We start from the raw sequence: 23,929 nt of genomic DNA on the forward strand, positions 1-23,929 counted from the left end.
ACATTAAAAAATAAATGTATTTTTCATCATCATATACTGTGTTTTTGTCGCTCGAATGAATTTTATTATTTCTTCAAGGTTCTTCACATACATACACCTTAAGAGATATCAAGTAGGCGTAACATGTTCTCAAAAAATTAGGGTTGGCATGCAGAAGAATTTTGAGTCAGAGATTTTGCTGGTTTTGTCACGCACTCACAAAAAGGTTGCCCACCCCGCCCTAGATGCTTCATAAGGAAGAAATGATATAAAAGTGGTGCTAACATCAGTGGGATGGATCCGGATCCCTGGCTGTCAAGGGCGCCCTACCGCCCACCCACCCGGAGCCAATCGCGTCCTGCCCCCCCACCCCTTTGGGATGGGAGCCAGACGCAGGGCTCATGGCTGGAGAATGCAGCTGTGGAGGTGCGAGCCCGCGGCTTCGCCGCCCGGCTTCATCCGAAAGGACGTCCAGAAGGACGTTCGGTCTAATTAGCATATTGTGCTTTCATTATTATAGATAGATAATGCCATCCAGGAGAATGGGAAGGTAATATTCAAAAGCCCAAACTCCCAATGGTGTGTAGGTTATAGATTGTATAGGGCAGTGGTCAGCAAACTCATTAGTCAACAGAGCCAGATATCAACAGTACTTCTTCAAAATAGTCTCGCCCAGGGCGAAAACTGACTTCTGCACGTGAGCCACGAAGTTTCAATCGCACTGTACACGCGCCCGCATGTGGTATTTTGTGGAAGAGCCCCACTCAAGGGGCCAAAGAGCCACATGTGGCTCGCGAGCCGCAGTTTGCCGACCACAGGTATAGGGCAAAATCACAAGACACCAGAGGTGGGAGGTTCAGAAGCTATGGTGGAAGCTGATTGGTTAGAGGTCAGGTAGGGTAATCTATTATTTCTTCTGGTCTTTTAAAAAAAAATTTTATTGTTGATAGTATTACAGAAATTTCTCCCACCCCTCCCCCTTATCCTCCTCTTCCTAGCCCCTACCCACCCTACCCCCCAGGTCTTCCATGGACTATGTCTATCTATATATATAAAAGCCTAAGCGACTGTTATGACCGAACCACCAGAATGACAGGTTGACCAGTCACCATGACGTGCACTGGCCACCAGGGCGCAGATGCTCAATGCAGGAGCTGCCCCCTGGTGGTCAGTGTGCTCCCATAGACAACGTCCTGTGGCCGGCCAATCTCCTGTGGTCCCTCCCCCCGGCCGGATGGCCAACCTCCCGCAGCTTCTCCCCCCAGCTGGCCAACCTCCCGCGCCCCCTCCCCCAGGCTCACCAACCTCCCATGGCCTCCCCCGGCTTGCCAGCCAACCTCCCCCCACCTCCAGCTCCTGTAGCTAAACATTTGTAAGCAAGGATCTGAAGTCCTGCCAAGAAGAAGTGAATGTTATATCAGGAGCACAGTGTGACTTGCAAGTGAGTCATGCTGGGTCAAGATTGCACACAATCTTGAGTTCCAGGAACATTTACCTTCTTGAGAAAGGCTAAGATTAAATAGTCGTGCGTGTAGAGCAGAAAGGGAGGGCACAGCTGCAAGTTGTCTTCAATACACTATTGTAATAATATAGAACAAAACAAGATTTAGTTGATTAACTGCTGACGCACTAACCTTGTACCAAACCCCAATAAAAGCGATGGTGAGAGTGCAGAGTTTGCTACATGCCTGAGCAAGCTGTAGCCCTCTGTCCGGCATCAATCATCCTGTGTGCTCGTCTTACCTCTGCGTCTTTGGTTCATTAAACATCCCTCAACAGCTCCTGCCCCCACCTGGCCAACCTCCCACAGCCCTGATCGGTACTGGGCGACATGGCCCCAATCGGCCCCCATTGCCGGCCAGGCCGAGGAACCCCACCCGTGCACAAATTTGTGCACCGGGCCTATCATAAGTATATAAGTTCTTTGGTTTATCTCTTCTCATCCCCCCAACCCCACGTTGAGGTATGTCAATTTGATCCATGCCTCCATGCTTCAGTTCTTATTTTGTTGGTCAATTCATTCTGTTCATTATATTCCACAAATAAGTGCTATCATGTTATATTTATCTTTCTCAGATTGGCTTATTTTGCTTAGCATCATATTTTCCAGGTCTATCCATGCTATCCCAAATGGTAAGAGATCCCTCTTTTTTACAGCTGCATAGTATGCCATAGTGTAAATGTCTCCAAGTTTTTTATTGATTCATCTACAGATGGACACTTGGGCTGTTTCCAGATCTTCACTATTGTAAATAATGCTGCTATGAACATAGGGGCGTGAATATTCTTTCTGATTGGTGTTTCAGGGTTTTTAGGATATATGCCTAAAAGTGGGATTGCTGGGTCAAACAGAAGTTCCATTTTTAATTTTTTGAGGAAACTCCATACTGTTTTCCATAGTGACTGCACCAATCTGCATTCCCACCAGCAGTGAACTAGTGTTCCCTTTATTCCACATTCTCTCCAGCATTTGTTGTTTGTTGATTCTTTTATGATAGTCATTCTGACAGGTGTGAGGTGATATCTCATTGTGGTTTTAATTTGCATTTCTCAGGTGACGAGTGACTTTGAGCATTTTTTCATATGTCACTTGGCCATTTGTATGCCCTCTTTGAAGAAATATGTATTCATGACTTCTCCCCATTTTTTCATTGGATTGTTTGTCTTCCTTTTGTTGAGTTGTATGAGTAATTTGTATTTTTGGCTATCAACCCCTTATCAGATAGATCAGTGGTAAATATGTTCTCCCATACAGTGGGTTCCCTTTTCATTTTGTTGGTGGTTTCTTTTGCTGTGCAGAAGCTTTTTATTTTGATGTAGTCCCATTTGTTTATTTTCTCCTTAGTTTCATTTGCCCTAGGACCCTGGTCGGCAAACTGCGGCTCGCAAGCCACATGCGACTTTTTGTCCCCTTGAGTGTGGCTCTTCCACAGAATACCACGTGCAGGTGTGCACGTACAGTGCGATTGAAACTTCGTGGCCCATACACAGAAGTCGGTATTTTGTGGAAGAGCCACATTCAAGGGGCCAAAGAGTGGCATATGGCTCACGAACCACAGTTTGCCGACCACTGCCCTAGGAGATGTATCTGTAAACATTGCTATGTGAGATATTTGAGATTTTACTTCCTATATTCTCCTCTAAGATTTTATGGTTTCAGTAGAGGCCAAATGCACGAAATTCATGCATGGGGTGGGGAGGGATCCCCTCAGCCCGGCCTGCATTCTCCTGCAGTTCGGAACCCCTCGGGGGATGTTGTGGCCTAAACCGGCAGTCGGACATCCCTCTTGCAATCCAGGATGCTGCATGCACCATTGACCATACTTTTCATACAGGTGAAAGGCATCTTGTTGTATGGACAGCTACAATTTTTTTTCCCCCTGATTATAAAAAGTAGTACATAACATGATCCTTGTGAGACAGTAGTACTATATTCCCCATCTATGGGTGGAAAACTGAAGCAGAGAGAAGTTAAGTAATTGGCTTTGTCACACAGTTAATAAGTGTCAGAATCAGGGCCGACCACAAAATGTGCAAGCCAGAGTCTATACATGTCATTGCTGCATCGTCCTGTTTTTTCAGTGTTAGAGTAGCCTTGCCAGGATTTAATTTTTAAATCTAAGAGACTGTTCCCAATATATAGGGTAGGGTCCCTAGGCCTGGCCAGTGATCAGGGCCATCTGTGAGGCAATGTGGGCGGGGCAATTGCCCCTCTCTCCCCGCCCCACTGGCACCCGCCTTGGCTGGCGGCCTGGTGCCGCCCACTGGCCGGCCCCACCCCCCATCGCTGGTTGCCTCCCTCTCAGGATACATATGCTCAACTCTGCCCCCTGGGAGTCAGTGCACATGATAGTGACCAGTCGTGCCGCCATTCGGTTGATTTGCATATTAGAGATATGACTTATGTTTAAGTCTTTTATCCATCTTGAGTTTATTTTTGTGTGGTGTAAGTTGGTGGTCTAGTTTTATGTTTTCGCATGTGTCTGTCCAGTTTCCCCACTTGTTGAAGAGACTATTTATACTGCATTGTATGTTCTTGTCTCCTTTATCAAATATTAATTGACCATAATGGTGTGGGTCAGTTTATGGGGTCTCTGTTCTAATCCATTGGTCTATATGCCTATTCTTGTTCTAGTAAAAGGCTGTTTTGGTAATAATGGCTTTATAGTATAGTTTGTTATCTGGCATTGTGATCCCTCCTACTTCGTTCTTCTTTCACAAGAGTGCTACAGATATTCGGGGTCTTGTATGGTTCCATATAAATTTTTGGAATATTTGTTCTAGCTCTGTGAAGTATGCAATTATACTTTCACCACTGAATCTAAATTTCACCATTGAATCTAAAGATTGCTTTGGGTAGAATGGCCATTTTAATGATGTTAATTCTTCCAACCCATGAACATGGTATATTTTATATGTTTCTATTTGTTTGTATCTTCCTTATTTCTCTCTATTTTTTTTTTTTTTGCGGGCGCCAGCACCAACTATCACCAGCTGCCCAAGTATCAAAAAATTATGCTTCCAAAATCTCTTGATGTCAACTTTGCATGTAGAGCAATCAAGCTGCTCTACATGTGACACTCAGAACAGAACCCATTTTTCTTATTTCTTTTTTCAATGTCCTATAGTTTTCTAATCACGGGTCTTTTACCTACTTGGTTAATTTTATTCCTAGGTATCTTTTTTTGTTGTTGTTGCATTGGTAAATGTGATTGCTTTTTTAGTTTCTGTTTCTGAGAGTTCATTATTTGTATATAAAAATGTCATCGATTTCTGATGTTGATTTTTTATCCAGCTACCTTGCTGAATTCATTTATTAAGTCTAGTAGTTTCCTGGTAGAGTCTTCAGGGTTTTCTACATACAATATCATGTCATCTGTGAATTATGACAGTTTTACTTCCTCCTTTTCAATTTGGATGCCTTTTATCTGTTCTTATCTGATTGCTGTGGCAAGGACTTCTAGTACTTTGTTGAGTAAGAGTGGTGAAAGTGGACATCCCTGTCTTGGTCCTGTTGTTAAGGGAAACACTTTTAGTTCTTGCCTATTGATTATTATTTTGGCTGTAGCTTTGTCATATATGGTCTTTATGTATTCCCTCTTTACTGAGCATTTTTATCAAAAATGAGTACTGGATTTTGTTGAGTGCTTTTTCTGTATCTGTTGATATGATCACATGGTTTTATCTTTCAGTTTGTTTATGTGATGTATCATATTTATTGATTTGTGTATATTCTACCAGCCTTGCATCCCTGGAATAAATTCTACTTGATCATGGAATATGATCATTTAGTTTATTGCTGGATCTGATTTGCTAATAATTTGTTGAGGATTTTAGCATCTGTGTTCATCAGGGATATTGGCCTGCAATTTTCTTTCTTTGTAGTGTCTTTATCTGGTTTTGGAATTAGTATAATGCTGGCTTCATAAAAAGAGCTTGAAAGTGTCCCTTCCACTTGAATTTTTTGGAATAGTTTGAGAAGGACAGGTGTTAGTTCTTGGAATGTTTGTTAAAGTTCTACTGTAAATCCATCTGGTCCAGGACTTTTGTTTGCTGGAAGTTTTTTAATTACTGCTTCAATTTCATTGGTTGTTATTGGCCTTTTCAGGTTTTCTGATTCTTCTTGACTGAGTTTTGGAAGATTGTATGTTTCTAGGAATTTGTCCATTTCACCCAGGTTGTTAGCATATAGTTGTTCAGAGTACATTTATAATCCTTTGTAATTCTGTGGTGTCTGTTGTTATATCTCTCCTTTCATTTCTGATTTATTTATTTCGGTCCTCTCTCTTTGTTTCCTAATGAGACTGACTAGGGGTTCCTCAATCTTGTTTATCTTTTCAAAGAATCAGCTCTTGGATTTATTGGCCTTTTGTACTGTTTTGTTTTGTTTTGTTTTTCAGTCTCTATGTCATTTATTTCCACTCTGATCTGCAATATTTCCTTCCTTCTACTTCCTCTGGGCTTTTCTTACTGTTCTCTTTCTAATTCATTTAGTTGTAGGGTTAAATATTTTATTAGTCCTTTTCCTTGTTTCTTGAGATACGCCTGTAGTGCTATGTACTTCTTTCTCAGTACTCCTTTCGCCATGTCCCATATGTTTTGAGTAGTTGTGTGTCCCTTTTCCTTTGTTTCCAGGAAGTTTTTAATTTTTTGTTTGATCTCATTGGTAACCCATTCATCTATCTAATAATAGAGAAACACGTTAATTAACTGTAACTTCACTACCCTTCCCATTGGCTAATCAGCGAGATATGCAAATTAACTGCCAACCAAGATGGCGGCCAGCAGCCAGGCAGCTGAAGCGAACAGGGGGCTTGCTTGCTCCAGTGATGGAGGAAGCCAAGGTTCCCTGCTCTCAGCTGCACTCTAAGCAACTATGTTGCAATTATAGAAGCTAAACAAGCTGGCCGGCCTTGGAGCTGGAGCTGAAACAGTCTTTCAATTATAGAACCCAAACAAACCCAGATCAGCAGCCGAGGTCTCAGAGCTGGAGCCAAGCCTCAGAGCTAAAGCCTGCTCTCAGCTCCAGTGACAGCCATAGAAGGTAAATAAATCCCAGAATAAAAAAAAAAAAGAAAAAAAGGAGAGGTTGGTAGCTTCAGTCGCCCGCCAGCCTGAAAACGGCCCTCAGCCGCTCACCCAGACTGGCCAGGCACCCCAGTGGGGACCCCACCCTGAAGGGGGTGTGACCAGTTGCAAACAGCCATCATCCCCTCATCCAGGCTGGCCAGGCACCCCAGTGGGGACCCCCACCCTGAAGGGTGTGTGACCAGCTGCAAACAGCCATCATCCCCTCATCCAGGCTGGCCAGGCACCCCAGTGGGGACCCCCACCCTGAAGGGTGTGTGACCAGCTGCAAACAGCCATCATCCCCTCATCCAGGCTGGCCAGGCACCCCAGTGGGGACCCCCACCCTGAAGGGGGTGTGACCAGCTGCAAACAGCCATCATCCCCTCATCCAGGCTGGCCAGGCACCCCAGTGGGGACCCCCACCCTGAAGGGGGTGTGACCAGCTGCAAACAGCCATCATCCCCTCATCCAGGCTGGCCAGGCACCCCAGTGGGGACCCCCACCCTGAAGGGGGTGTGACCAGCTGCAAACAGCCATCATCCCCTCATCCAGGCTGGCCAGGCACCCCAGTGGGGACCCCCACCCTGAAGGGGGTGTGACCAGCTGCAAACAGCCATCATCCCCTCATCCAGGCTGGCCAGGCACCCCAGTGGGGACCCCCACCCTGAAGGGGGTGTGACCAGCTGCAAACAGCCATCATCCCCTCATCCAGGCTGGCCAGGCACCCCAGTGGGGACCCCCACCCTGAAGGGGGTGTGACCAGCTGCAAACAGCCATCATCCCCTCATCCAGGCTGGCCAGGCACCCCAGTGGGGACCCCCACCCTGAAGGGGGTGTGACCAGCTGCAAACAGCCATCATCCCCTCATCCAGGCTGGCCAGGCACCCCAGTGGGGACCCCCACCCTGAAGGGGGTGTGACCAGCTGCAAACAGCCATCATCCCCTCATCCAGGCTGGCCAGGCACCCCAGTGGGGACCCCCACCCTGAAGGGGGTGTGACCAGCTGCAAACAGCCATCATCCCCTCATCCAGGCTGGCCAGGCACCCCAGTGGGGACCCCCACCCTGAAGGGGGTGTGACCAGCTGCAAACAGCCATCATCCCCTCATCCAGGCTGGCCAGGCACCCCAGTGGGGACCCCCACCCTGAAGGGGGTGTGACCAGCTGCAAACAGCCATCATCCCCTCATCCAGGCTGGCCAGGCACCCCAGTGGGGACCCCCACCCTGAAGGGGGTGTGACCAGCTGCAAACAGCCATCATCCCCTCATCCAGGCTGGCCAGGCACCCCAGTGGGGACCCTTTGTGATCAGAGAAGATGCTTGGTATTATATCAAGCTTCTTGAATTTGTATAGACTTGTTTTGTGCCCTAACATGTGTTCTTTTTTGAGAATGTTCCATGTGTGCTTGAGAAGAATGTATATTCTGTTGCTTTGGGGTGACATGTTCTGTAAATACCAGTTAGATCCATCTGATCTAGTTTGTCATTTAAGGCCTCTGTTTGCTTGTTCATTTTTTGTCTGGAAGATCTATCCAGTGATGTCAATGAGGTGTTAAAGTCCCCTACTATGACTGTATTGCTGTCAGTCTCTCCCATAAAGTCTGTTAAGAGTTTTTTATGTACTTTGGTCCTCCTATATTGGGTGCTTATATGTTTACAGGGGTTCTGTTTTCTTGTTGAATCATTCCCTTTAGTATTATGAAGTGGCCTTCTTTGTCTCTTGTTATGGCCTTTGTTTGAAGTCTGTTTTGTCTGATACGAGTATTGCTACCCTAGCTTTTTTTTCCCTTTCCATTTGCATGGAATATATTTTGCCATCCCTTCACTTTCATTCTGTGTATATCTTTTGTTCTGAGTTGGGTCCCTTGTAGACAGCATAATATGGATCATGTTTTCTTTTTTCTTTTTCTTTTTCTTTTTAAGTGATGATTTTTTAAAATATATTTTATTGATTTTTTACAGACAGGAAGGGAGAGGGTTAGAGAGTTAGAAACATCAATGAGAGAGAAACATCGATCAGCTGCCTTCTGCACACCCCCAGGGCCTCCCTCCCTTCCCCAGCTGCCTGCCACTACTGGCCAGCCCTGAACTGTGGTTGAACTCCCAGAAGAACTCTCAGTTAAGGGGACAATTTGCATACTACGCTTTTATTATATAGGACAGGTATTTATTTATTGCCTTTTCCATTTTGATTATGCTAATGATCCTCTTTATTTTTCTTCTTCTTCTTAAAGAAGTCCCTTTAACATTTTTTTGCATTGTTGGTTTGGTGGTAATGTACTCCTTTAAACTTTTTTGTCTGGAAAGCTTTTTATTTTACCTTCAATTTTAAATGATAGCCTCTCTGGATACAGTAGTCTTTAATTTAGCCCCTTGCTTTTCATTATTTCAAGTGCTTCATACCACTCCTTTCTGGCCTGAAGTGTTTCTATTGAGAAGTCAGTTGCTGACAATGTGGGAACTCCTTTGTAGGTAATTTTCTGTTTCTCTCTTGCTGTCTTTGAGATTCTTTCTTTGTCTTCAACATTTGCCATTTTTTTTATGGTGTGTCTAGGTGTAGATCTGTTTGGGTTCATCTTGATTTGGGATTCTCTGTGCCTCCTGAACTTGTGTGGCATTTTCCTTCACCAGGTTGGGTTTTCTGTCATTATTTCTTTAAATGGGTTCTCTGTTCCTTGCTCTCCCTGTTCCCCTCCTGGTATTCCTATATTGCGAATTTTGTTACATTTCATGTTGTCCCAGAGCTCCCTTAAGCTATCTTCCTGCTTTTTAATTCTTTTTTTTATTTGCTGCTCTAATTGGGTATTTATTTCTACCTTTTCTTCCAAATTGCTGATTTGTTCTTCTGCTTCATCCAATCTGCGCTTTTTAAAATATATTTTTTATTGATTTCAGAGAGGAAGGGAAAGGAAAAGAGAGATAGAAACATCAATGATAAGAGAAAATCATTGATTGACTGCCTTCTGCACGCCCTCACTGGGGATTGAGCCTGCAATCCAGGCATGTGCCCTGACCGGGAATCGAACCATGACCTCCTGGTTCATAGGCTGATGCTCAGTCACTGAGCCATGCCAGCTGGGCCATTCAGTGTACTTTTAATACTTTCCCATGTGTTCTTCATTTCTGTCTGGTTCTTGTTCATAGCCTCTATTCCCCTTTTCATGCTGTTGTAATTTTCACTACATTCCTTAAGCATCTTTATAACCATTGCTTTGAATTCTATGTCTGATAGGTTGCTTGCCTCCATCTCATTTAGTTCTTTTTCTGGACATTCCTTCTTTTCTCTCATTTGGGTATTATGTCTTTGTCTCCCCATTTTATCTATCTCTTTGTATTTGCTTCTGTGTATTAGCTATAACTGTTATGCCTCCCTGTCTTTGTGGGATGACCTCATGTAGAAATTGTCTTGAGGGGTTCAGTGGTGTAATCTCTTTGTTCACCTGAGCTGGAAGCTCTAGGATTGCCCCTGTGTGTGTGTGTGTGTGTGTGTGTGTGTGTGTGTGTGTGTGTTATCTGGGCTCTCCTGTTGTAATTGGGACTTGATTGTTGATGTCTCATTAGTGGGAAGGATCACCCCTCCAACTTGCTGCCAGTGTGGATCAACCAGCTGTTATATAGATGCTGACAGAATGGAGTAAGACACCATGAAAATCAAGCTACTCGATGCAGTAACAACAGGAAAGATTTAAAAGGAAGAAGAAGCCCTGGCCGGCTTGGCTCAGTGGATAGAGCGTCAGCCTGCGGACTGAGGGGTCCCGGGTTCGATCCCGACCAAGCGCACATGCCTGGGTTGCGGGCTCGATCCCCAGTGGGGGGTGTGCAGGAGGCAGCCGATGAATGATTCTCTCTCATCATTGATGTTTCTATCTCTCTCTCTCCTCTCCCTTCTCTCTGAAATCAATAAAGAAATATATTTTAAAAGGAAGAAGAAAAGAAAGCAACACACAGGAAAAAATAAAAAGTATACTAAAAGACATGTGAGGGGATGTGCCCGCAACCAAGGTACATGTCCTTGACCGGAATCTAACCTGGGACCCTTGAGTCCACAGGTCAACGCTCTATCCACTGAGAGCCAAACCGGTTAGGGCTGGGTCATGTTTTCTTATCCATTCAGTCTCTCCATGTCTTTGTACTGGAGCATTTAATCAATATACATTTAAAGTTATTGTCAGGTATGTATTTATTGCCATTTTTATTTTCTTTATGCCTATGGTCCTCTCTTTCTCCTTTTCTTCTTAACATTTCTTGCATTGCTGTTTTGGTGATAATGTATTTCTTTAACCTTTCTTTGTCTGGAAAGCTTTTTATTTCATTTTAAATTGTAAATGATAGCCTTGCTGGATACAGTAATCTTGGATTTAGGTCCTTGCTTTTCATTACTTTGAGGATTTCATGCCACTCCCTTCTGGCCTGAAGTGTTTCTATTAAGAAGTCAGCTGACAATGTAATGGGAACTCCTTTGTAGGTAATTTTCTGTTTCTCTCTTGCTGTCTTTGAGATTCTTTCTTTGTCTTCAACATTTGCCATTTTAATTATGGTGTGTCTAGGTGTAGATCTGTTTGGGTTCATCTTGATTTGGGATTCTCTGTGCCTCCTGAACTTGTGTGGCATTTTCCTTCACCAGGTTGGGTTTTCTGTCATTATTTCTTTAAATGGGTTCTCTGTTCCTTGCTCTCCCTGTTCCCCTCCTGGTATTCCTATATTGCGAATTTTGTTACATTTCATGTTGTCCCAGAGCTCCCTTAAGCTATCTTCCTGCTTTTTAATTCTTTTTTTTATTTGCTGCTCTAATTGGGTATTTATTTCTACCTTTTCTTCCAAATCGCTGATTTGTTCTTCTGCTTCATCCAATCTGCGCTTTTTAAAATATATTTTTTATTGATTTCAGAGAGGAAGGGAAAGGAAAAGAGAGATAGAAACATCAATGATAAGAGAAAATCATTGATTGACTGCCTTCTGCACGCCCTCACTGGGGATTGAGCCTGCAATCCAGGCATGTGCCCTGACCGGGAATCGAACCATGACCTCCTGGTTCATAGGCTGATGCTCAGTCACTGAGCCATGCCAGCTGGGCCATTCAGTGTACTTTTAATACTTTCCCATGTGTTCTTCATTTCTGTCTGGTTCTTGTTCATAGCCTCTATTCCCCTTTTCATGCTGTTGTAATTTTCACTACATTCCTTAAGCATCTTTATAACCATTGCTTTGAATTCTATGTCTGATAGGTTGCTTGCCTCCATCTCATTTAGTTCTTTTTCTGGACATTCCTTCTTTTCTCTCATTTGGGTATTATGTCTTTGTCTCCCCATTTTATCTATCTCTTTGTATTTGCTTCTGTGTATTAGCTATAACTGTTATGCCTCCCTGTCTTTGTGGGATGACCTCATGTAGAAATTGTCTTGAGGGGTTCAGTGGTGTAATCTCTTTGTTCACCTGAGCTGGAAGCTCTAGGATTGCCCCTGTGTGTGTGTGTGTGTGTGTGTGTGTGTGTGTGTGTGTGTTATCTGGGCTCTCCTGTTGTAATTGGGACTTGATTGTTGATGTCTCATTAGTGGGAAGGATCACCCCTCCAACTTGCTGCCAGTGTGGATCAACCAGCTGTTATATAGATGCTGACAGAATGGAGTAAGACACCATGAAAATCAAGCTACTCGATGCAGTAACAACAGGAAAGATTTAAAAGGAAGAAGAAGCCCTGGCCGGCTTGGCTCAGTGGATAGAGCGTCAGCCTGCGGACTGAGGGGTCCCGGGTTCGATCCCGACCAAGCGCACATGCCTGGGTTGCGGGCTCGATCCCCAGTGGGGGGTGTGCAGGAGGCAGCCGATGAATGATTCTCTCTCATCATTGATGTTTCTATCTCTCTCTCTCCTCTCCCTTCTCTCTGAAATCAATAAAGAAATATATTTTAAAAGGAAGAAGAAAAGAAAGCAACACACAGGAAAAAATAAAAAGTATACTAAAAGACATGTGACCAAAGATTTAGAGGGGATATAAAAAAAAAATAGAGAGAGAAAGAAGAAGATGAAAAGATGCCTAAATAGAGGTAAGGAAAATGCTAAAAGAACTACTATAGGAGGAAAAAAGAAGAGGAAACAAAATAAATGAAGTAACATTAATGGAATTAAAAAAGTAATAATGACTATATTAATTTCTAGATAGGAAAAGTAAAATAGAAAAGAAATGACAATAAAGAAAAGCAAAACTAAGAAAAATTAATAACAATTATAGGCTAAAGTAGAATAGAATCAAAGGAAACAAAGAAATTAGAGATATGCAAGAGGAGAGAAAAAAAAAGGAGACCAAAAAAAACAGAAAACAAAACACAGAAAATCCACTCTCTCTGTCACACACACACACACACCAAAAAGCAAAACCATACACACTCAAAGACCTTTGGGTCCGCTTTTTGTGGGGCTCACTGGATTTTGCTCTAATGTTGTTGAATCTGGTTCCTGGGCCTCCTAGAAGCTACTCTAGTGCAGGTGAATGTGAGTCTCTGGCCCTGGGCAACCTGATTGAGGTCCGAGAGGTTGAAGCCCCTAGTTGTCCAATAGTCGGGGACCCTTTATCCCATAGGCTAGGTCTGCCTTGAGTCTTCCCCCAATCAGAGTTGTATGTATCCACCTTGATTGTCTCTGTTCTGAGCTGTACTCTCTTCTGCCACAGAACTGGTCCCTCAGGTGTCCACTGCAGGTGCTCAGGGGGTCAGCAAGTATGTGGGGTCAGCAGGGGTGCACTATTGAGGTCCTGCTGGCATTCCACCGGCTGGTGGACCCATGATGGTGTCCAAGGCTAGTCTGGATGGTGACAAGGCTGTGCTTCTAGCTGCTGCAGCTCCCCCCTTCAAGATGGCGTGGTTTCTGAGCCAGAGCATTACCACCAGGGGAGTGCCTGTGGTGCTGGCAGGTTCTCTTTGTCCAGAACAGCCTGATCCACCCACCCCCAAGGCCCCTGCGAGATCTAACTGTCCCTCACACACACCATGCACTTTCACACACACCCCTCTCACTCCCATACTCACTCAGACTCTGCTTAACTCCAGTCCTGCCAGCTGCCATGTTTAATCCCTTTTCAAGTCTTAAAGACAGTTCTGAGGTCTTTTCTGGTGTCCTTCTGGTCTTGTGGGAAAGTAGCCAGGGTGTCTTTTTACCTTGGGTAAAAAACTGAAACATAACTTAGGTCAAAATGTTATCTTTAGCCTGCTGGAGGTCTGGACCCTGTAACCATTCAGGTCCAGGTTACTGTCTTCTGCTGCCTCACAGGTGTGAAGAGAGGTGGAGAGGTAGAGGTAACTCTCACAGACACCAGGGAGGTATTATTGAACAACCCCCTGAGTCAGGGAGAGGGCTGTCCTCACCATGGTACTTGTCATGCTCATATAAATGAATTTACACGAGAGACTTTGATTGCATTGTGATAAAGCCATTATATTAAAAAATTAAAGCATGCATAGCATATTTATTAAAGACTCAAGGCAAGCACAGATGAGCTCTCAGCTAATCTGAAGGGCAAGTTGGGTGGGGATTCAAGACATAATATACCCTCCTATCTATAGGTTTTTAAATTTCACTGCTGAATATCTTGGTATGGACAGTGGTTGTGCCTTGAGGTGTCCTGAGGGTTTAGAAAAAAGGAAATTACTTTGTTATTCCAAAGGCATTTTATCAGGTATGTTATCCTAGATGCAAAAAGACAGGCTCAGTTAAGGTGAAAATGGACCTTGGTTAGGAAAAATACTGCCCTAGGACATGACTACCACCATGAACTGCTTTTAGTTAGAAAGTTTTAATTCCAGACCATCCATTGTGGTTACTTTCTGTCTCTGAGTTTGTGAGGCCGCTACATAGGCCTCCCCTAAGCTTTTCATGTTTAATATGTGGCTCCTTTTTTTGTCCACGGCACTAGAGTTTTTATAAAGATGTCTGATTTTCCTTCTCAAAACATACAATCTTGCCCTGGCCAGTGTGGTTCAGTTGGTTGAGCATCATCCTATGCACATGCCCAGATTGTGGGTTTGGTCAGGCTAGGGTGTGTGTGTGAAACTCACATCAATGTTTTCCGTTCTCCCTCTCCCTTTTTTCCTCTCAATGACAGAAAACTTCCCCCACCTGGTGAAAGAAATAGACTTACAGGAAGTGCAGAGAGTCCCAAACAAGATGTACCCAAAGAGGCCCACACCAAGACACATCATAATTAAAATGCCTAAGGTTAAAGACAAAGAGAGAACCTTAAAAGCAACAAGAGAAAAGCAGTTATCTACAAGGGAGTGCCCATATGATATCAACTGATTTTTCAATAGAAACTTTGCAGGCCAGAAGGGAGTGGTAAGAAATATTCAAAGTGATGAAAAGGGAGGGCCTACAACCAAGATTACTCTACCCAGCAAAGCTCTCATTTAGAATTGAAGGTCAGATAAAGACCCTAACAGACAAGAAAAAGCAAAAGGAGTTCACCACCACCAAACCAGTGTTACATGAAATGGTTTTTTGTGTGTGTTTTTTAAATATATTTTTATTGATTTCCCAGAGGAAAGGAGAGGGAGAGAGAAATAGAAATATCGATGATGAGAGAGAATCATTGATTGGCTGCATCTTGCATGCCCCCTACTGGGGATTGAGCCTGCAAACCTGTCATGTGCCCTTGACCAGAATGGAACCCAGCAGGACCCTTTTCACAGGCCAATGCTCTGTCCACTGAGCCAAACCGGCTAGGCCCATGAAATGTTAAAGGGTCTTCTTTAAGAAGAAGAAGAAAAAAGATTAAAAATATGAACAATAAAATGGCAATAAATACAATTGAATCTAAAAATTAAAATAAATGAACAAAATGAACTGATGAATAAAAGAGAACCAGGTATGGAAACATAGAACAGGTTGGTGAATCACAGAGGGAAGGACAGGGGTGGGAAGAGATTAACCAAAGGGAATAGATAGATAGATAGATAGATAGATACACACACACTATCCAGGGACACTGACAATAGGCTGGTGAAGGCCTTGGGCGGGGTGGGATCTGGGTGGAGGAGAGCAATGGAAGGGGGGAAAGGGGACATCTGTAATACTCTCAACAATAAAGAATTAAAAATAAAAAAAAAAACAAAGTGTAAACCCCAAGGTAATACCATTTTTCCATTCTTCCACGTACATGATATACCCATTTACTTAAACACCAGTTGAGAACCAAACTAGTATATTTCTTGGCCTTTGTACATATTGATCTTCTTTCCCTTTCCAGAGCAGCATTCATTACATTTCATAAGTGCTTTGCATGGCATTTCAAAGTTCAGTGTGACCTCTCTACTGGGACATTATCAGGCACAGATGCCTGAAGGGCTTTTGGCAATTAGTGGCTTAGTATCCGTGATTTGGTTTAAGTCACCCCTCCAAGGACCTTATGAAAGCAGTCTTACAGGATCCTAATCATATTCTTGGGAATTATTTTATTTTCCAACTTATTATAGTAGTTTAGAGGATTTTGTGTTTCACTAAACCAATTCCTCATTTCCTTCTTTTGTTAATCTTGGCCACTAACCTTCTACCTACTTTATTACTCATTTTTTAGGGACCTGACTATTCAGTAACACTAGAAAAATCACATCTGAAGCCAAGTTTATAAAAGGAAAAGGAAGAAATGTGTGTTCTCTGAACTTCCTTTGTTTATATGATCTGTTTATATGTTTAGGTTAGGTAGTCCAGCTGTCTCCCCATATTTCTAAAATAACTAGATATCTGGGAAACACCCAAAGAGGGTAGTGTTGTCCTAATGAATTAAAAGACCCTTAATCTGTCCACTTCTTTTGAGGTGTGGGAGTGACGCTGAGTATTGAGTTTCTTCAAAGGCCATCCTATATAATAAAGAGGTAATATGCAAATTGACCCTCACACCCTTGCATCACAAGATGGCCACCCCCACGTCATCACAAGATGGCCGGCAGGGGAGAGCAGTTGGGGGCGATTGGGCTGGCAGGGAGGGCAGTTGGGGGTGATTGGGCCAGCAGGGGAGCAGTTAGGTGTCAATCAGGCTGGCAGGGGAGCGGTTAGGTGTCAATCAGGCCAGCAAGGAAGTGGTTAGGGGGCAATCAGGCTGGCAGACAGAAGCATTAGGGGTGATCAGGCAGGCAGGCGAGTGGTTAGGAGCCAGCAGTCCCGGATTGTGAGAGGGGTCCCAGATTGGAGAGGGTGCAGGCTGGGCTGAGGGACACCTCCACCCACCATGCACAAATTTCATGCACCTGGCCTCTAGTATATTTAAAAGGAGACTTTTAGAAAGAAGCCAGTAAAATGAGTCCTTTTAAGGTTTGGGGGTATATATCTGACTATTTGAATGTTTGCTCTTGGTATACAGTTTGACTGTATGCCATCTAATTGATAGTTTTCTTTTGGTAAGATAAATATTGGTTTAAGGTTATATTAGTAGTCTTTAAAGCCTGGGCTCTAATCTGGCCTGTGTATAATGTGAATAAAATTTAAGTACACTTGTGTCAGGATTATTCTAGAAAACATCTAGAATGGATTTTTGCAGGATTTGTTACAGCCCCCTGTAAGCTCTCTATCTTGAGGAATTGAAAAGGACTAGCAAGCATCCATGCACATGAAAGAAACTCTTTACTGCGTTGCCGAAGAGAAGTTCCTCTCTATGCCTTCCATGCTTTACCCACTATAATGGGTAGAAGGTAAACAGAGATGCAGTTTTTTCACATTAAACTATTTATTGAACTTGGTCTGCTAAATAAATTTAGAAGTAAAAATGAGAAAATAAAAATAAGAAGTAAATCATTCATTTGGAAGTAAATTTATTGAATAGTTAGAATAGGGTGTCCATGTCATCTGCATTTTCTTATTTCCACCTCAATAGGATGAATTCTAGATCTATTTAGGCTGCTGTGCTTTCCTTTTGATTGCTAGTTCACGGGGTATCTTTGGCAGCCGCACCTGAAATAACTATGGAAGGAGCTCCCAAGTGAACTCCTAATTTGCATCTCAGTTCTCCCAGTTGATTGCAGCACTATTTCTTGCATGGTTTTCAGTTCCACTTATGTGACTAATGTTTGGGGTCACTTTTGATTGTTTTGTTTGAATATCATTTTCATTATGAATGGAAGGCTGCTGCTTTTAGCAATGTGGAGTAAAGCTCTGGGTGGTAAGCACTGAAGGGAAAAAACACATTTTTGTAGTGTGTGGGAACCCTAATCAGAGTATGCCAGATGACCAAGGCCAATTTGCCATACGCATGCGTGCAGGCAAGGACACAACTGTATTATTAGGTGAAAGGCCCCTTTGCCCTATGCCTGTGGGAGGGCAATGACTCAGTAGTAGCAATATACGTACTGCACAAATGCACCCTTATGTAACCTGTTTATGTTAATGTAGCACTAGCGTCACTAAGGGGCATGAGGCCTCTTTTGTTTGAGTATATAACACTAATTGGCAGGAGTCTCTTTTGTTTGAGTATGTGTATAAGCTGCCACTAACCAGCCGGTGCTTACTTTTGTGGGGCTATTTTGAAGAACTCCTTTGTCTGATGGCTCCTTCTGTAGCAATGGCTACTTGGTCTACATTAAAGTTTCTCTTATATATACCTACACCTTCTTATGTCTCCACCTAATACCCAGCATCCAAGGAGCTGTGCTCCCACATATGCTAAATGAAATTACTCTCTTTTCTTTGTCCCTATCCCTTATCCTCTCAGTCTGATAACCTCAAGTTTTAGTGATTTATTTGTTTTCTTCAAGTTAGCTTAGTTTCCTGTACCCAGATATATCTATTTTTGTTACTCATCATAGTGATGTAGAGCATATTTCTGACCTAGAAGTATGGTTTCTTTAACTGAACCACATCATTATGCCTTCTATCCTCCACTTCCTTGGCATTATTTCCTTTTAGCGGGCTCAGTTTGTCATCATTTAATCTAAGGATAATTTATTTGGGATTGAGAACTGGTAAAGCTGTAATAATAATACCTTTCTTTATATAATAACTAAAGGCCCGATGCACGAAATTCGTGCAAGAGTAGGCCTTCCTTCTCCAGGCTGCCAGCACCAGCTTCCCTCTGGCCACTGGCAGGCACCGGGACCTCAGCTTTCCTCGCAGCCTCCACTTCATCCGGAAGAACGTCCGGTCTAATTAATATATTACGCTTTTATTATTATAGATACTCAAAGCACTTACCGTCTATTAGCCTTTCTCTGTTTAGGAAGCACTTTCAGTTTAATCCTTTACAATAATCCTGTGCGTAGGTCAGTAATTTTGTCTAAGGTAATGAGATGGTATCTCAAAGAGGTTGAATAACTTGCTCAGGGTTGCAGTACTGCTTAACAATTTCTACAGGAAATGAAGAATACTTTTAAAGATATTCTGAATAAATAAAAAAGGAATTTTCCATACTGTGTCTGGGTTGTAAAAAAATCTAACTATTTTAAGTCTGTTTAGTTGATTAAGACCAGGATTGAAAGCCCATTTTTTTAAACATATTTTTATATATTTCAGAAAGGAAGGGAGAGGGAGAGAGAGAAACATCAATGATGAGGGAGAATCATTGATCAGCTGCCTTCTGCATGCCCCCCACTGGGGATCGAGCCCACAAACCAGGCATGTGCCCTTGAGCAGAATTGAACCTGGGACCCTTCAGTCTGCAGGCTGAGGCTCTGTCCACTGAAAGCCCATTCTTTAACCATAGAGTTTAAATTGATGTGTCCGAGTCAAGAAGATAAATAATCAGGTCAGTTTCTATTCTGCTGCTGATGTGATAAAGTTAAGGAAGGCTAGCTCTTAAATTAGTGAAACTTGAACTGGAAGTAATTAAGCCATTAATTATTTTTTATTCTTTCTTTCTGTTAGAGAGATGGAAACTTTGATGACTAGTTCCACGCTGCCTTCCCTTTATGCAGAGGAAGATGGCTCCAAGGAGAATAGTGATCTGGCTACAACCCGGTAAGCAGCTGCATTGGGACACTGTGCCTCTGCCTAGGCTTCAAAACAAAGCTTCTGACAAAGTATAGGTGCTAAAGAGGCAGTTTATATCATAAGAATAGAAGGTAGGTTGTTGCACTTTGCAGAGAGAACTATTATAATCTGCATTCAACTGTCACTTGCAGTGCTCTGGCTCCTGTGAACAGTAATATGTGGGGTCTAGCAAACATCAGCAACTCACGGTTAAGAGAATTACATAGTCAGCTTTAAGGCAATATCTATCACAGGATTAGCTCTGAAAATGAAATGCATCTTCTGTTTGAATTGTCACAGATATCAAAACAGTTGTCCCCCAGAGGTCTGATTTTTTTTTTAAGATCATATTTTTTTAAAATATGGTTCTTTCTTCAAAGTACCTTGGAGCTGTAGCTGACTTCTTTTCTTTTTTATTCTCCTACTAGAGGCCTGGTGCACGAAAATTCGTGCATTTGAGGGGGGGCGGTGGGGACAGTCCCTCAGCCCGGCCTGCACCCTCTCACAATCCAGGACCCCTCAGGTAGAGTCCCTAGGTCTGGCCTGAGATCAGGGCCTATTGGGGCTTTCTTTCCCCTGGCTGCAGGCAGCTGGCCCCACTCCTGCCGCTGCTACTGCTTGCCATCTGTGCAGCTCTGCCTCCCTCTCCCCTGCCACTGGTGACCTCCTCTGCAGGCAACAGGCGTGGGGTGCGATGGCTTGACTGGCCTGGGCCTCCCTCTGCGGGGTGATTCCTGGCCGGACACACACCTGCCACAGAGTTGCCGCCAGTGGCCTGGGCCTCTCTCTTTCTTTGCTGGGGAACGGGGCCAGCCCTGTGAGGGGCCATCAGACTACCTGCTTGCCCCTATCCACTGGCCTGCCTACCTGATCGCCCCTAACCACTTGCCTGCCTACCTGATCACCCCTAACTGCTAGTCTGCCTACCTGATCACCCCTAACCACTCTGCCAGCCTGCTTGATCACCCCTAACCGCTTGCTTGGGGGCGGGGCCAGCCTAGCGAGGGGTCTTGGTGGTTCTGGTCTCTGGTCGTTCCAGTTGTTACACTTGTTATATAGGATATCATTAACTTTGCTATGTTCGCACAGATAAGTAAAGGGATATAGAAAAGGGCTAGAGAACTATGGACTTGGGCAGCAGAGTGGTGATTACAGAAATGGAGGGGGATGGATGGAGGTGAAAGAGCGCATAGAGGGTGTTTAAGCATTAGCCAGTGACAGCAATGGGAGCTGTGAAAGAATTCACAACTAAGAGAAGAGATGCAGAGATGAAATTTATTTTACTTTCTAAGGGAGGAAAGGGCCAGTGTATTGCTAGTCAGTACAGGGCAGGGAACAAAGAGGGGCTTCTGCTTTTAAAGAGCAAGCAATTGCAGTTGCTAAGCGACAAGGAAGGAAGGCGGATTTTGTTGAAGGTGAGCAGATACCAGGGGGTTGTCTTGAAAAGTTAGTTTGTTTGCTTTCCAGGAGACAGTCCAGCAGATGTCCTAAGGAGGTGTCTTATCAGTATTTTTCCCAATAAAACAAGCTCAGAGCAAAAGTTATGAAGAGTTCAAAAGAGGCTTGTTTGAATTTTCTACTAAGTAGAGACTCCTTGGTGAGAACTACCCCTGAGAAGTTAAAACAGCAGGGAGGAGAGGGATGCCAGAATGTATCTTGAGAGTAGGTTATCTTGTCCCACAGTTTGAACAGAGGAGCTGTTTGAATCAGAGGAGCCAACAGTCTTAGGGTTTAATTACCAGGTGCTTCTCATAAATTGTGAAAGGCCTCTGAGAATAGGGAAAGAAAGCTAGGAGATACTTAAGATGTAGAATGGAGAGAACTTAATGGGTTTCAAAGGTGATGGAAAATTTTTAATATTTTTTTTCAAGGGCTATACTTGAAACCCATAAAAATCTGTTACACTTTATCTTTTATGTTTTCTATTTAGAAATTATTTGCCAAAGAAGAAATATATTCACTAATAGATTGAAGTGCTAGCTAATCCCCAAAATGAATTATTTTAATATTAGCTAGAGCTCTTTAAAATAGAGTACACTTTGTAATTCTGTTTCCTTTCTTAAAATTTATTTTCTACCTCACTAATATCTGCCTCTCACTTTACTATATTCAGTCTTGTTCTCCAAGACTTTGCTAAAGACTGCCTATTGCTACATCCAATTCATTCAATAAAAACTTTTCTGGGTGTCTACTATGTACATACACTGTTCTAGGTACCATATATTACTAGTAAGCAATGATCAAAACAGACATAAATCCCAGCCCCTGTAGAGCTCAAATCCTACCAGGGAAGTCAGACAAAGAAAACAGGATAAATAAGTAAAATACATACTATGTTGATAAGAACTATAAATTAAAATAACTATAGATTAAAGATAATAACTATGGATTAAAAGAACTATAGGTCAGTTTTAGATAGGATGGCCCAGAAAGACTTTAATGAGAAAATGACTTTAATAAAGGCCTGAAGATGAAAGGGCGAGGGCTACGCCCTCCATCTTGCCCCAGGGTAAGGGCTACACCCTCCATCTTGCCCCAGGGTAAGTGCTCCATCTTACCTTGGCCATGTGCTTGGCAAGGAGCTTCCCGGAAGTCAGCCTCTGCTAGCCACACCCAGGAACAAGACACCGACTTGCGCCTGGCCAATCGGCAAGGCCACAGCCCTTTCTCCTCCCCTTACTCCAACCCCCTATAAAACCCCTCTCCACACAGAGTTCTCTCTCTCTGCTTCCTGTCGCTGCGTCGACAAGGTGGGGGAGCCGAGCTAGCTCGAATAAAGACTCTTATGCTATTGCATCAGACTGGCTCCCTGATGTGGGTTCTTGGGGATCCTGAAATCTGGGCATAACAAAGAAAGGAAGGTAACTAGCCTGCAGTTATTCTAGGTAGAGGGAGGAATGAATACCAAAGGTAGATGTGTTTCTGCCTTTTAGAAATAGCCAAGAGGTCAGTGTGGCTGGAGCAAAGTATGTGAGGGAAAGAGGAGTAATTGAGGACTACATCACTGCTTCTCAAACTGTAATGTACATATGCATTGCCTACAGAGTTTATTAAAATGTAGGTTCTGGAGTCAGTATGAGAGATTCTACATTTAATGAGCTTCCAGGTAATGGCTGTGCTACTGGTGTGAAGCCCAATCTAATCAAAAAATGGGCAAAGGACTTAAATAGACACTTTTTGAAAGAGGACATACAGAAGGCCAAGAGACATAAGAAAACATACTCAAATACAGTATCTGAGAGATGCAAATCAAAATGACAATGAGGTACCATCTCACACTTGTCAGAATGGCTATGATCAACAAATCATCAAATGGTAAGTGCTGGCAAGGATGCAGAGAAAAAGGATAAATTCTTTCATTTTTCAGAACAATGTGCATCTGCTTTCATTCATTTCTAAGTCTACTGTAATCTGTTTTTTTATTTCCAACGTTTCATTAAAACTACTTCGTAAAATTGCCAGCAAATTTTAAGTCTTCAGATTTAACAGATACTTTCTAGCCTACCATACGTAACATCTGCAACTTTTTACTTGATTAATAACCACTTCTTTTTTGTAATTTATTGTGGGTTTTCTTTTTTTCATTTTGTTTTGTTTTGTCTTATTTTTTTCATTTTTGAACTTATTTTAGCTGTGCCATTTTCTTTCTTTTTCTTATTAATTTTTTATTGTTGAAAGTATTACATATGTCTCCTTTTCCCCCCATTGACCTCTTCCAGCACACTCCCACCCCCCAGCACAGGCCCTCACCCCCTTATTGTCTGTGTCGGCTAATTATGCTTATTATATGCATGCATATAAGTCCTTTGGTTGATCTCTTACCACCCCTTCCACCCTCCCCTGCCTTCCCTCTGAGGTTTGACAGTCTGTTTGATACTTCTGTGTCTCTGGATCTATTTTTGTTCATCGGTTTATGTTGTTCATTATATTCCACAAATGAGTGAGTTCATGTGATACTTATCTTTCTCGGACTGGCTTATTTCAATTAGCATGATTCTCTCCAGGTCCGTCTATGCTGTTGCAAATGGTAAGAGTTCCTTCTTTTTCACAGCAGCATAGTATTCCACTGTGTAGATGTACCACAGTTTTTTGGTTTTCTTTTTTAATATTACATGCAATAAACATTAATATTTCAACAAAAACGATTTTAAATATAATGTTACATGCAATAAATATTAATATTTCAACAAAAACAATTTTAAATATAATAATATTACAGGCAATAAACATTAATATTTCAAAAAATTATTTTAAATATAATATTACATGCAATAAACATTAATATTTCAAGAAAAATGGTTTTAAATGTTACATGCAATAAATATTAATATTTCAAGAAAAACAATTTTAAATATAATAATAATGTTACATGCAATAAACATTAATATTTCAAGAAAAATGGTTTTAAATGTTACATGCAATAAATATTAATATTTCAA

General features: G+C 42.7%; 1 protein-coding gene across 3 annotated transcripts in view; it reads left to right on the plus strand.

Annotated features, from left to right (window-relative positions):
* HMG20A (high mobility group 20A) overlaps positions 1-23,929 on the plus strand; it is a 131,080-nt gene that overhangs the window by 41,835 nt on the left and 65,316 nt on the right. The window contains exons 1-2 of one of the 3 annotated variants that reach the window (XM_014538912.1): positions 16,348-16,408; positions 19,386-19,478. In XM_014538912.1, the coding sequence (XP_014394398.1) occupies positions 19,390-19,478 (89 nt within the window). In that variant the 5' untranslated portion in view covers positions 16,348-16,408; positions 19,386-19,389. Of the gene's footprint in view, positions 1-16,347; positions 16,409-18,822; positions 18,828-19,385; positions 19,479-19,579; positions 19,583-23,929 lie in introns of those variants that run through there. The other 2 variants (XM_014538913.1, XM_005865318.2) reach the window with 2 other exon arrangements.

Source organism: Myotis brandtii, unplaced genomic scaffold (assembly GCF_000412655.1).
Source record: "Myotis brandtii unplaced genomic scaffold, ASM41265v1 scaffold205, whole genome shotgun sequence".
Classification (NCBI taxonomy): Eukaryota; Metazoa; Chordata; class Mammalia; order Chiroptera; family Vespertilionidae; genus Myotis; species Myotis brandtii.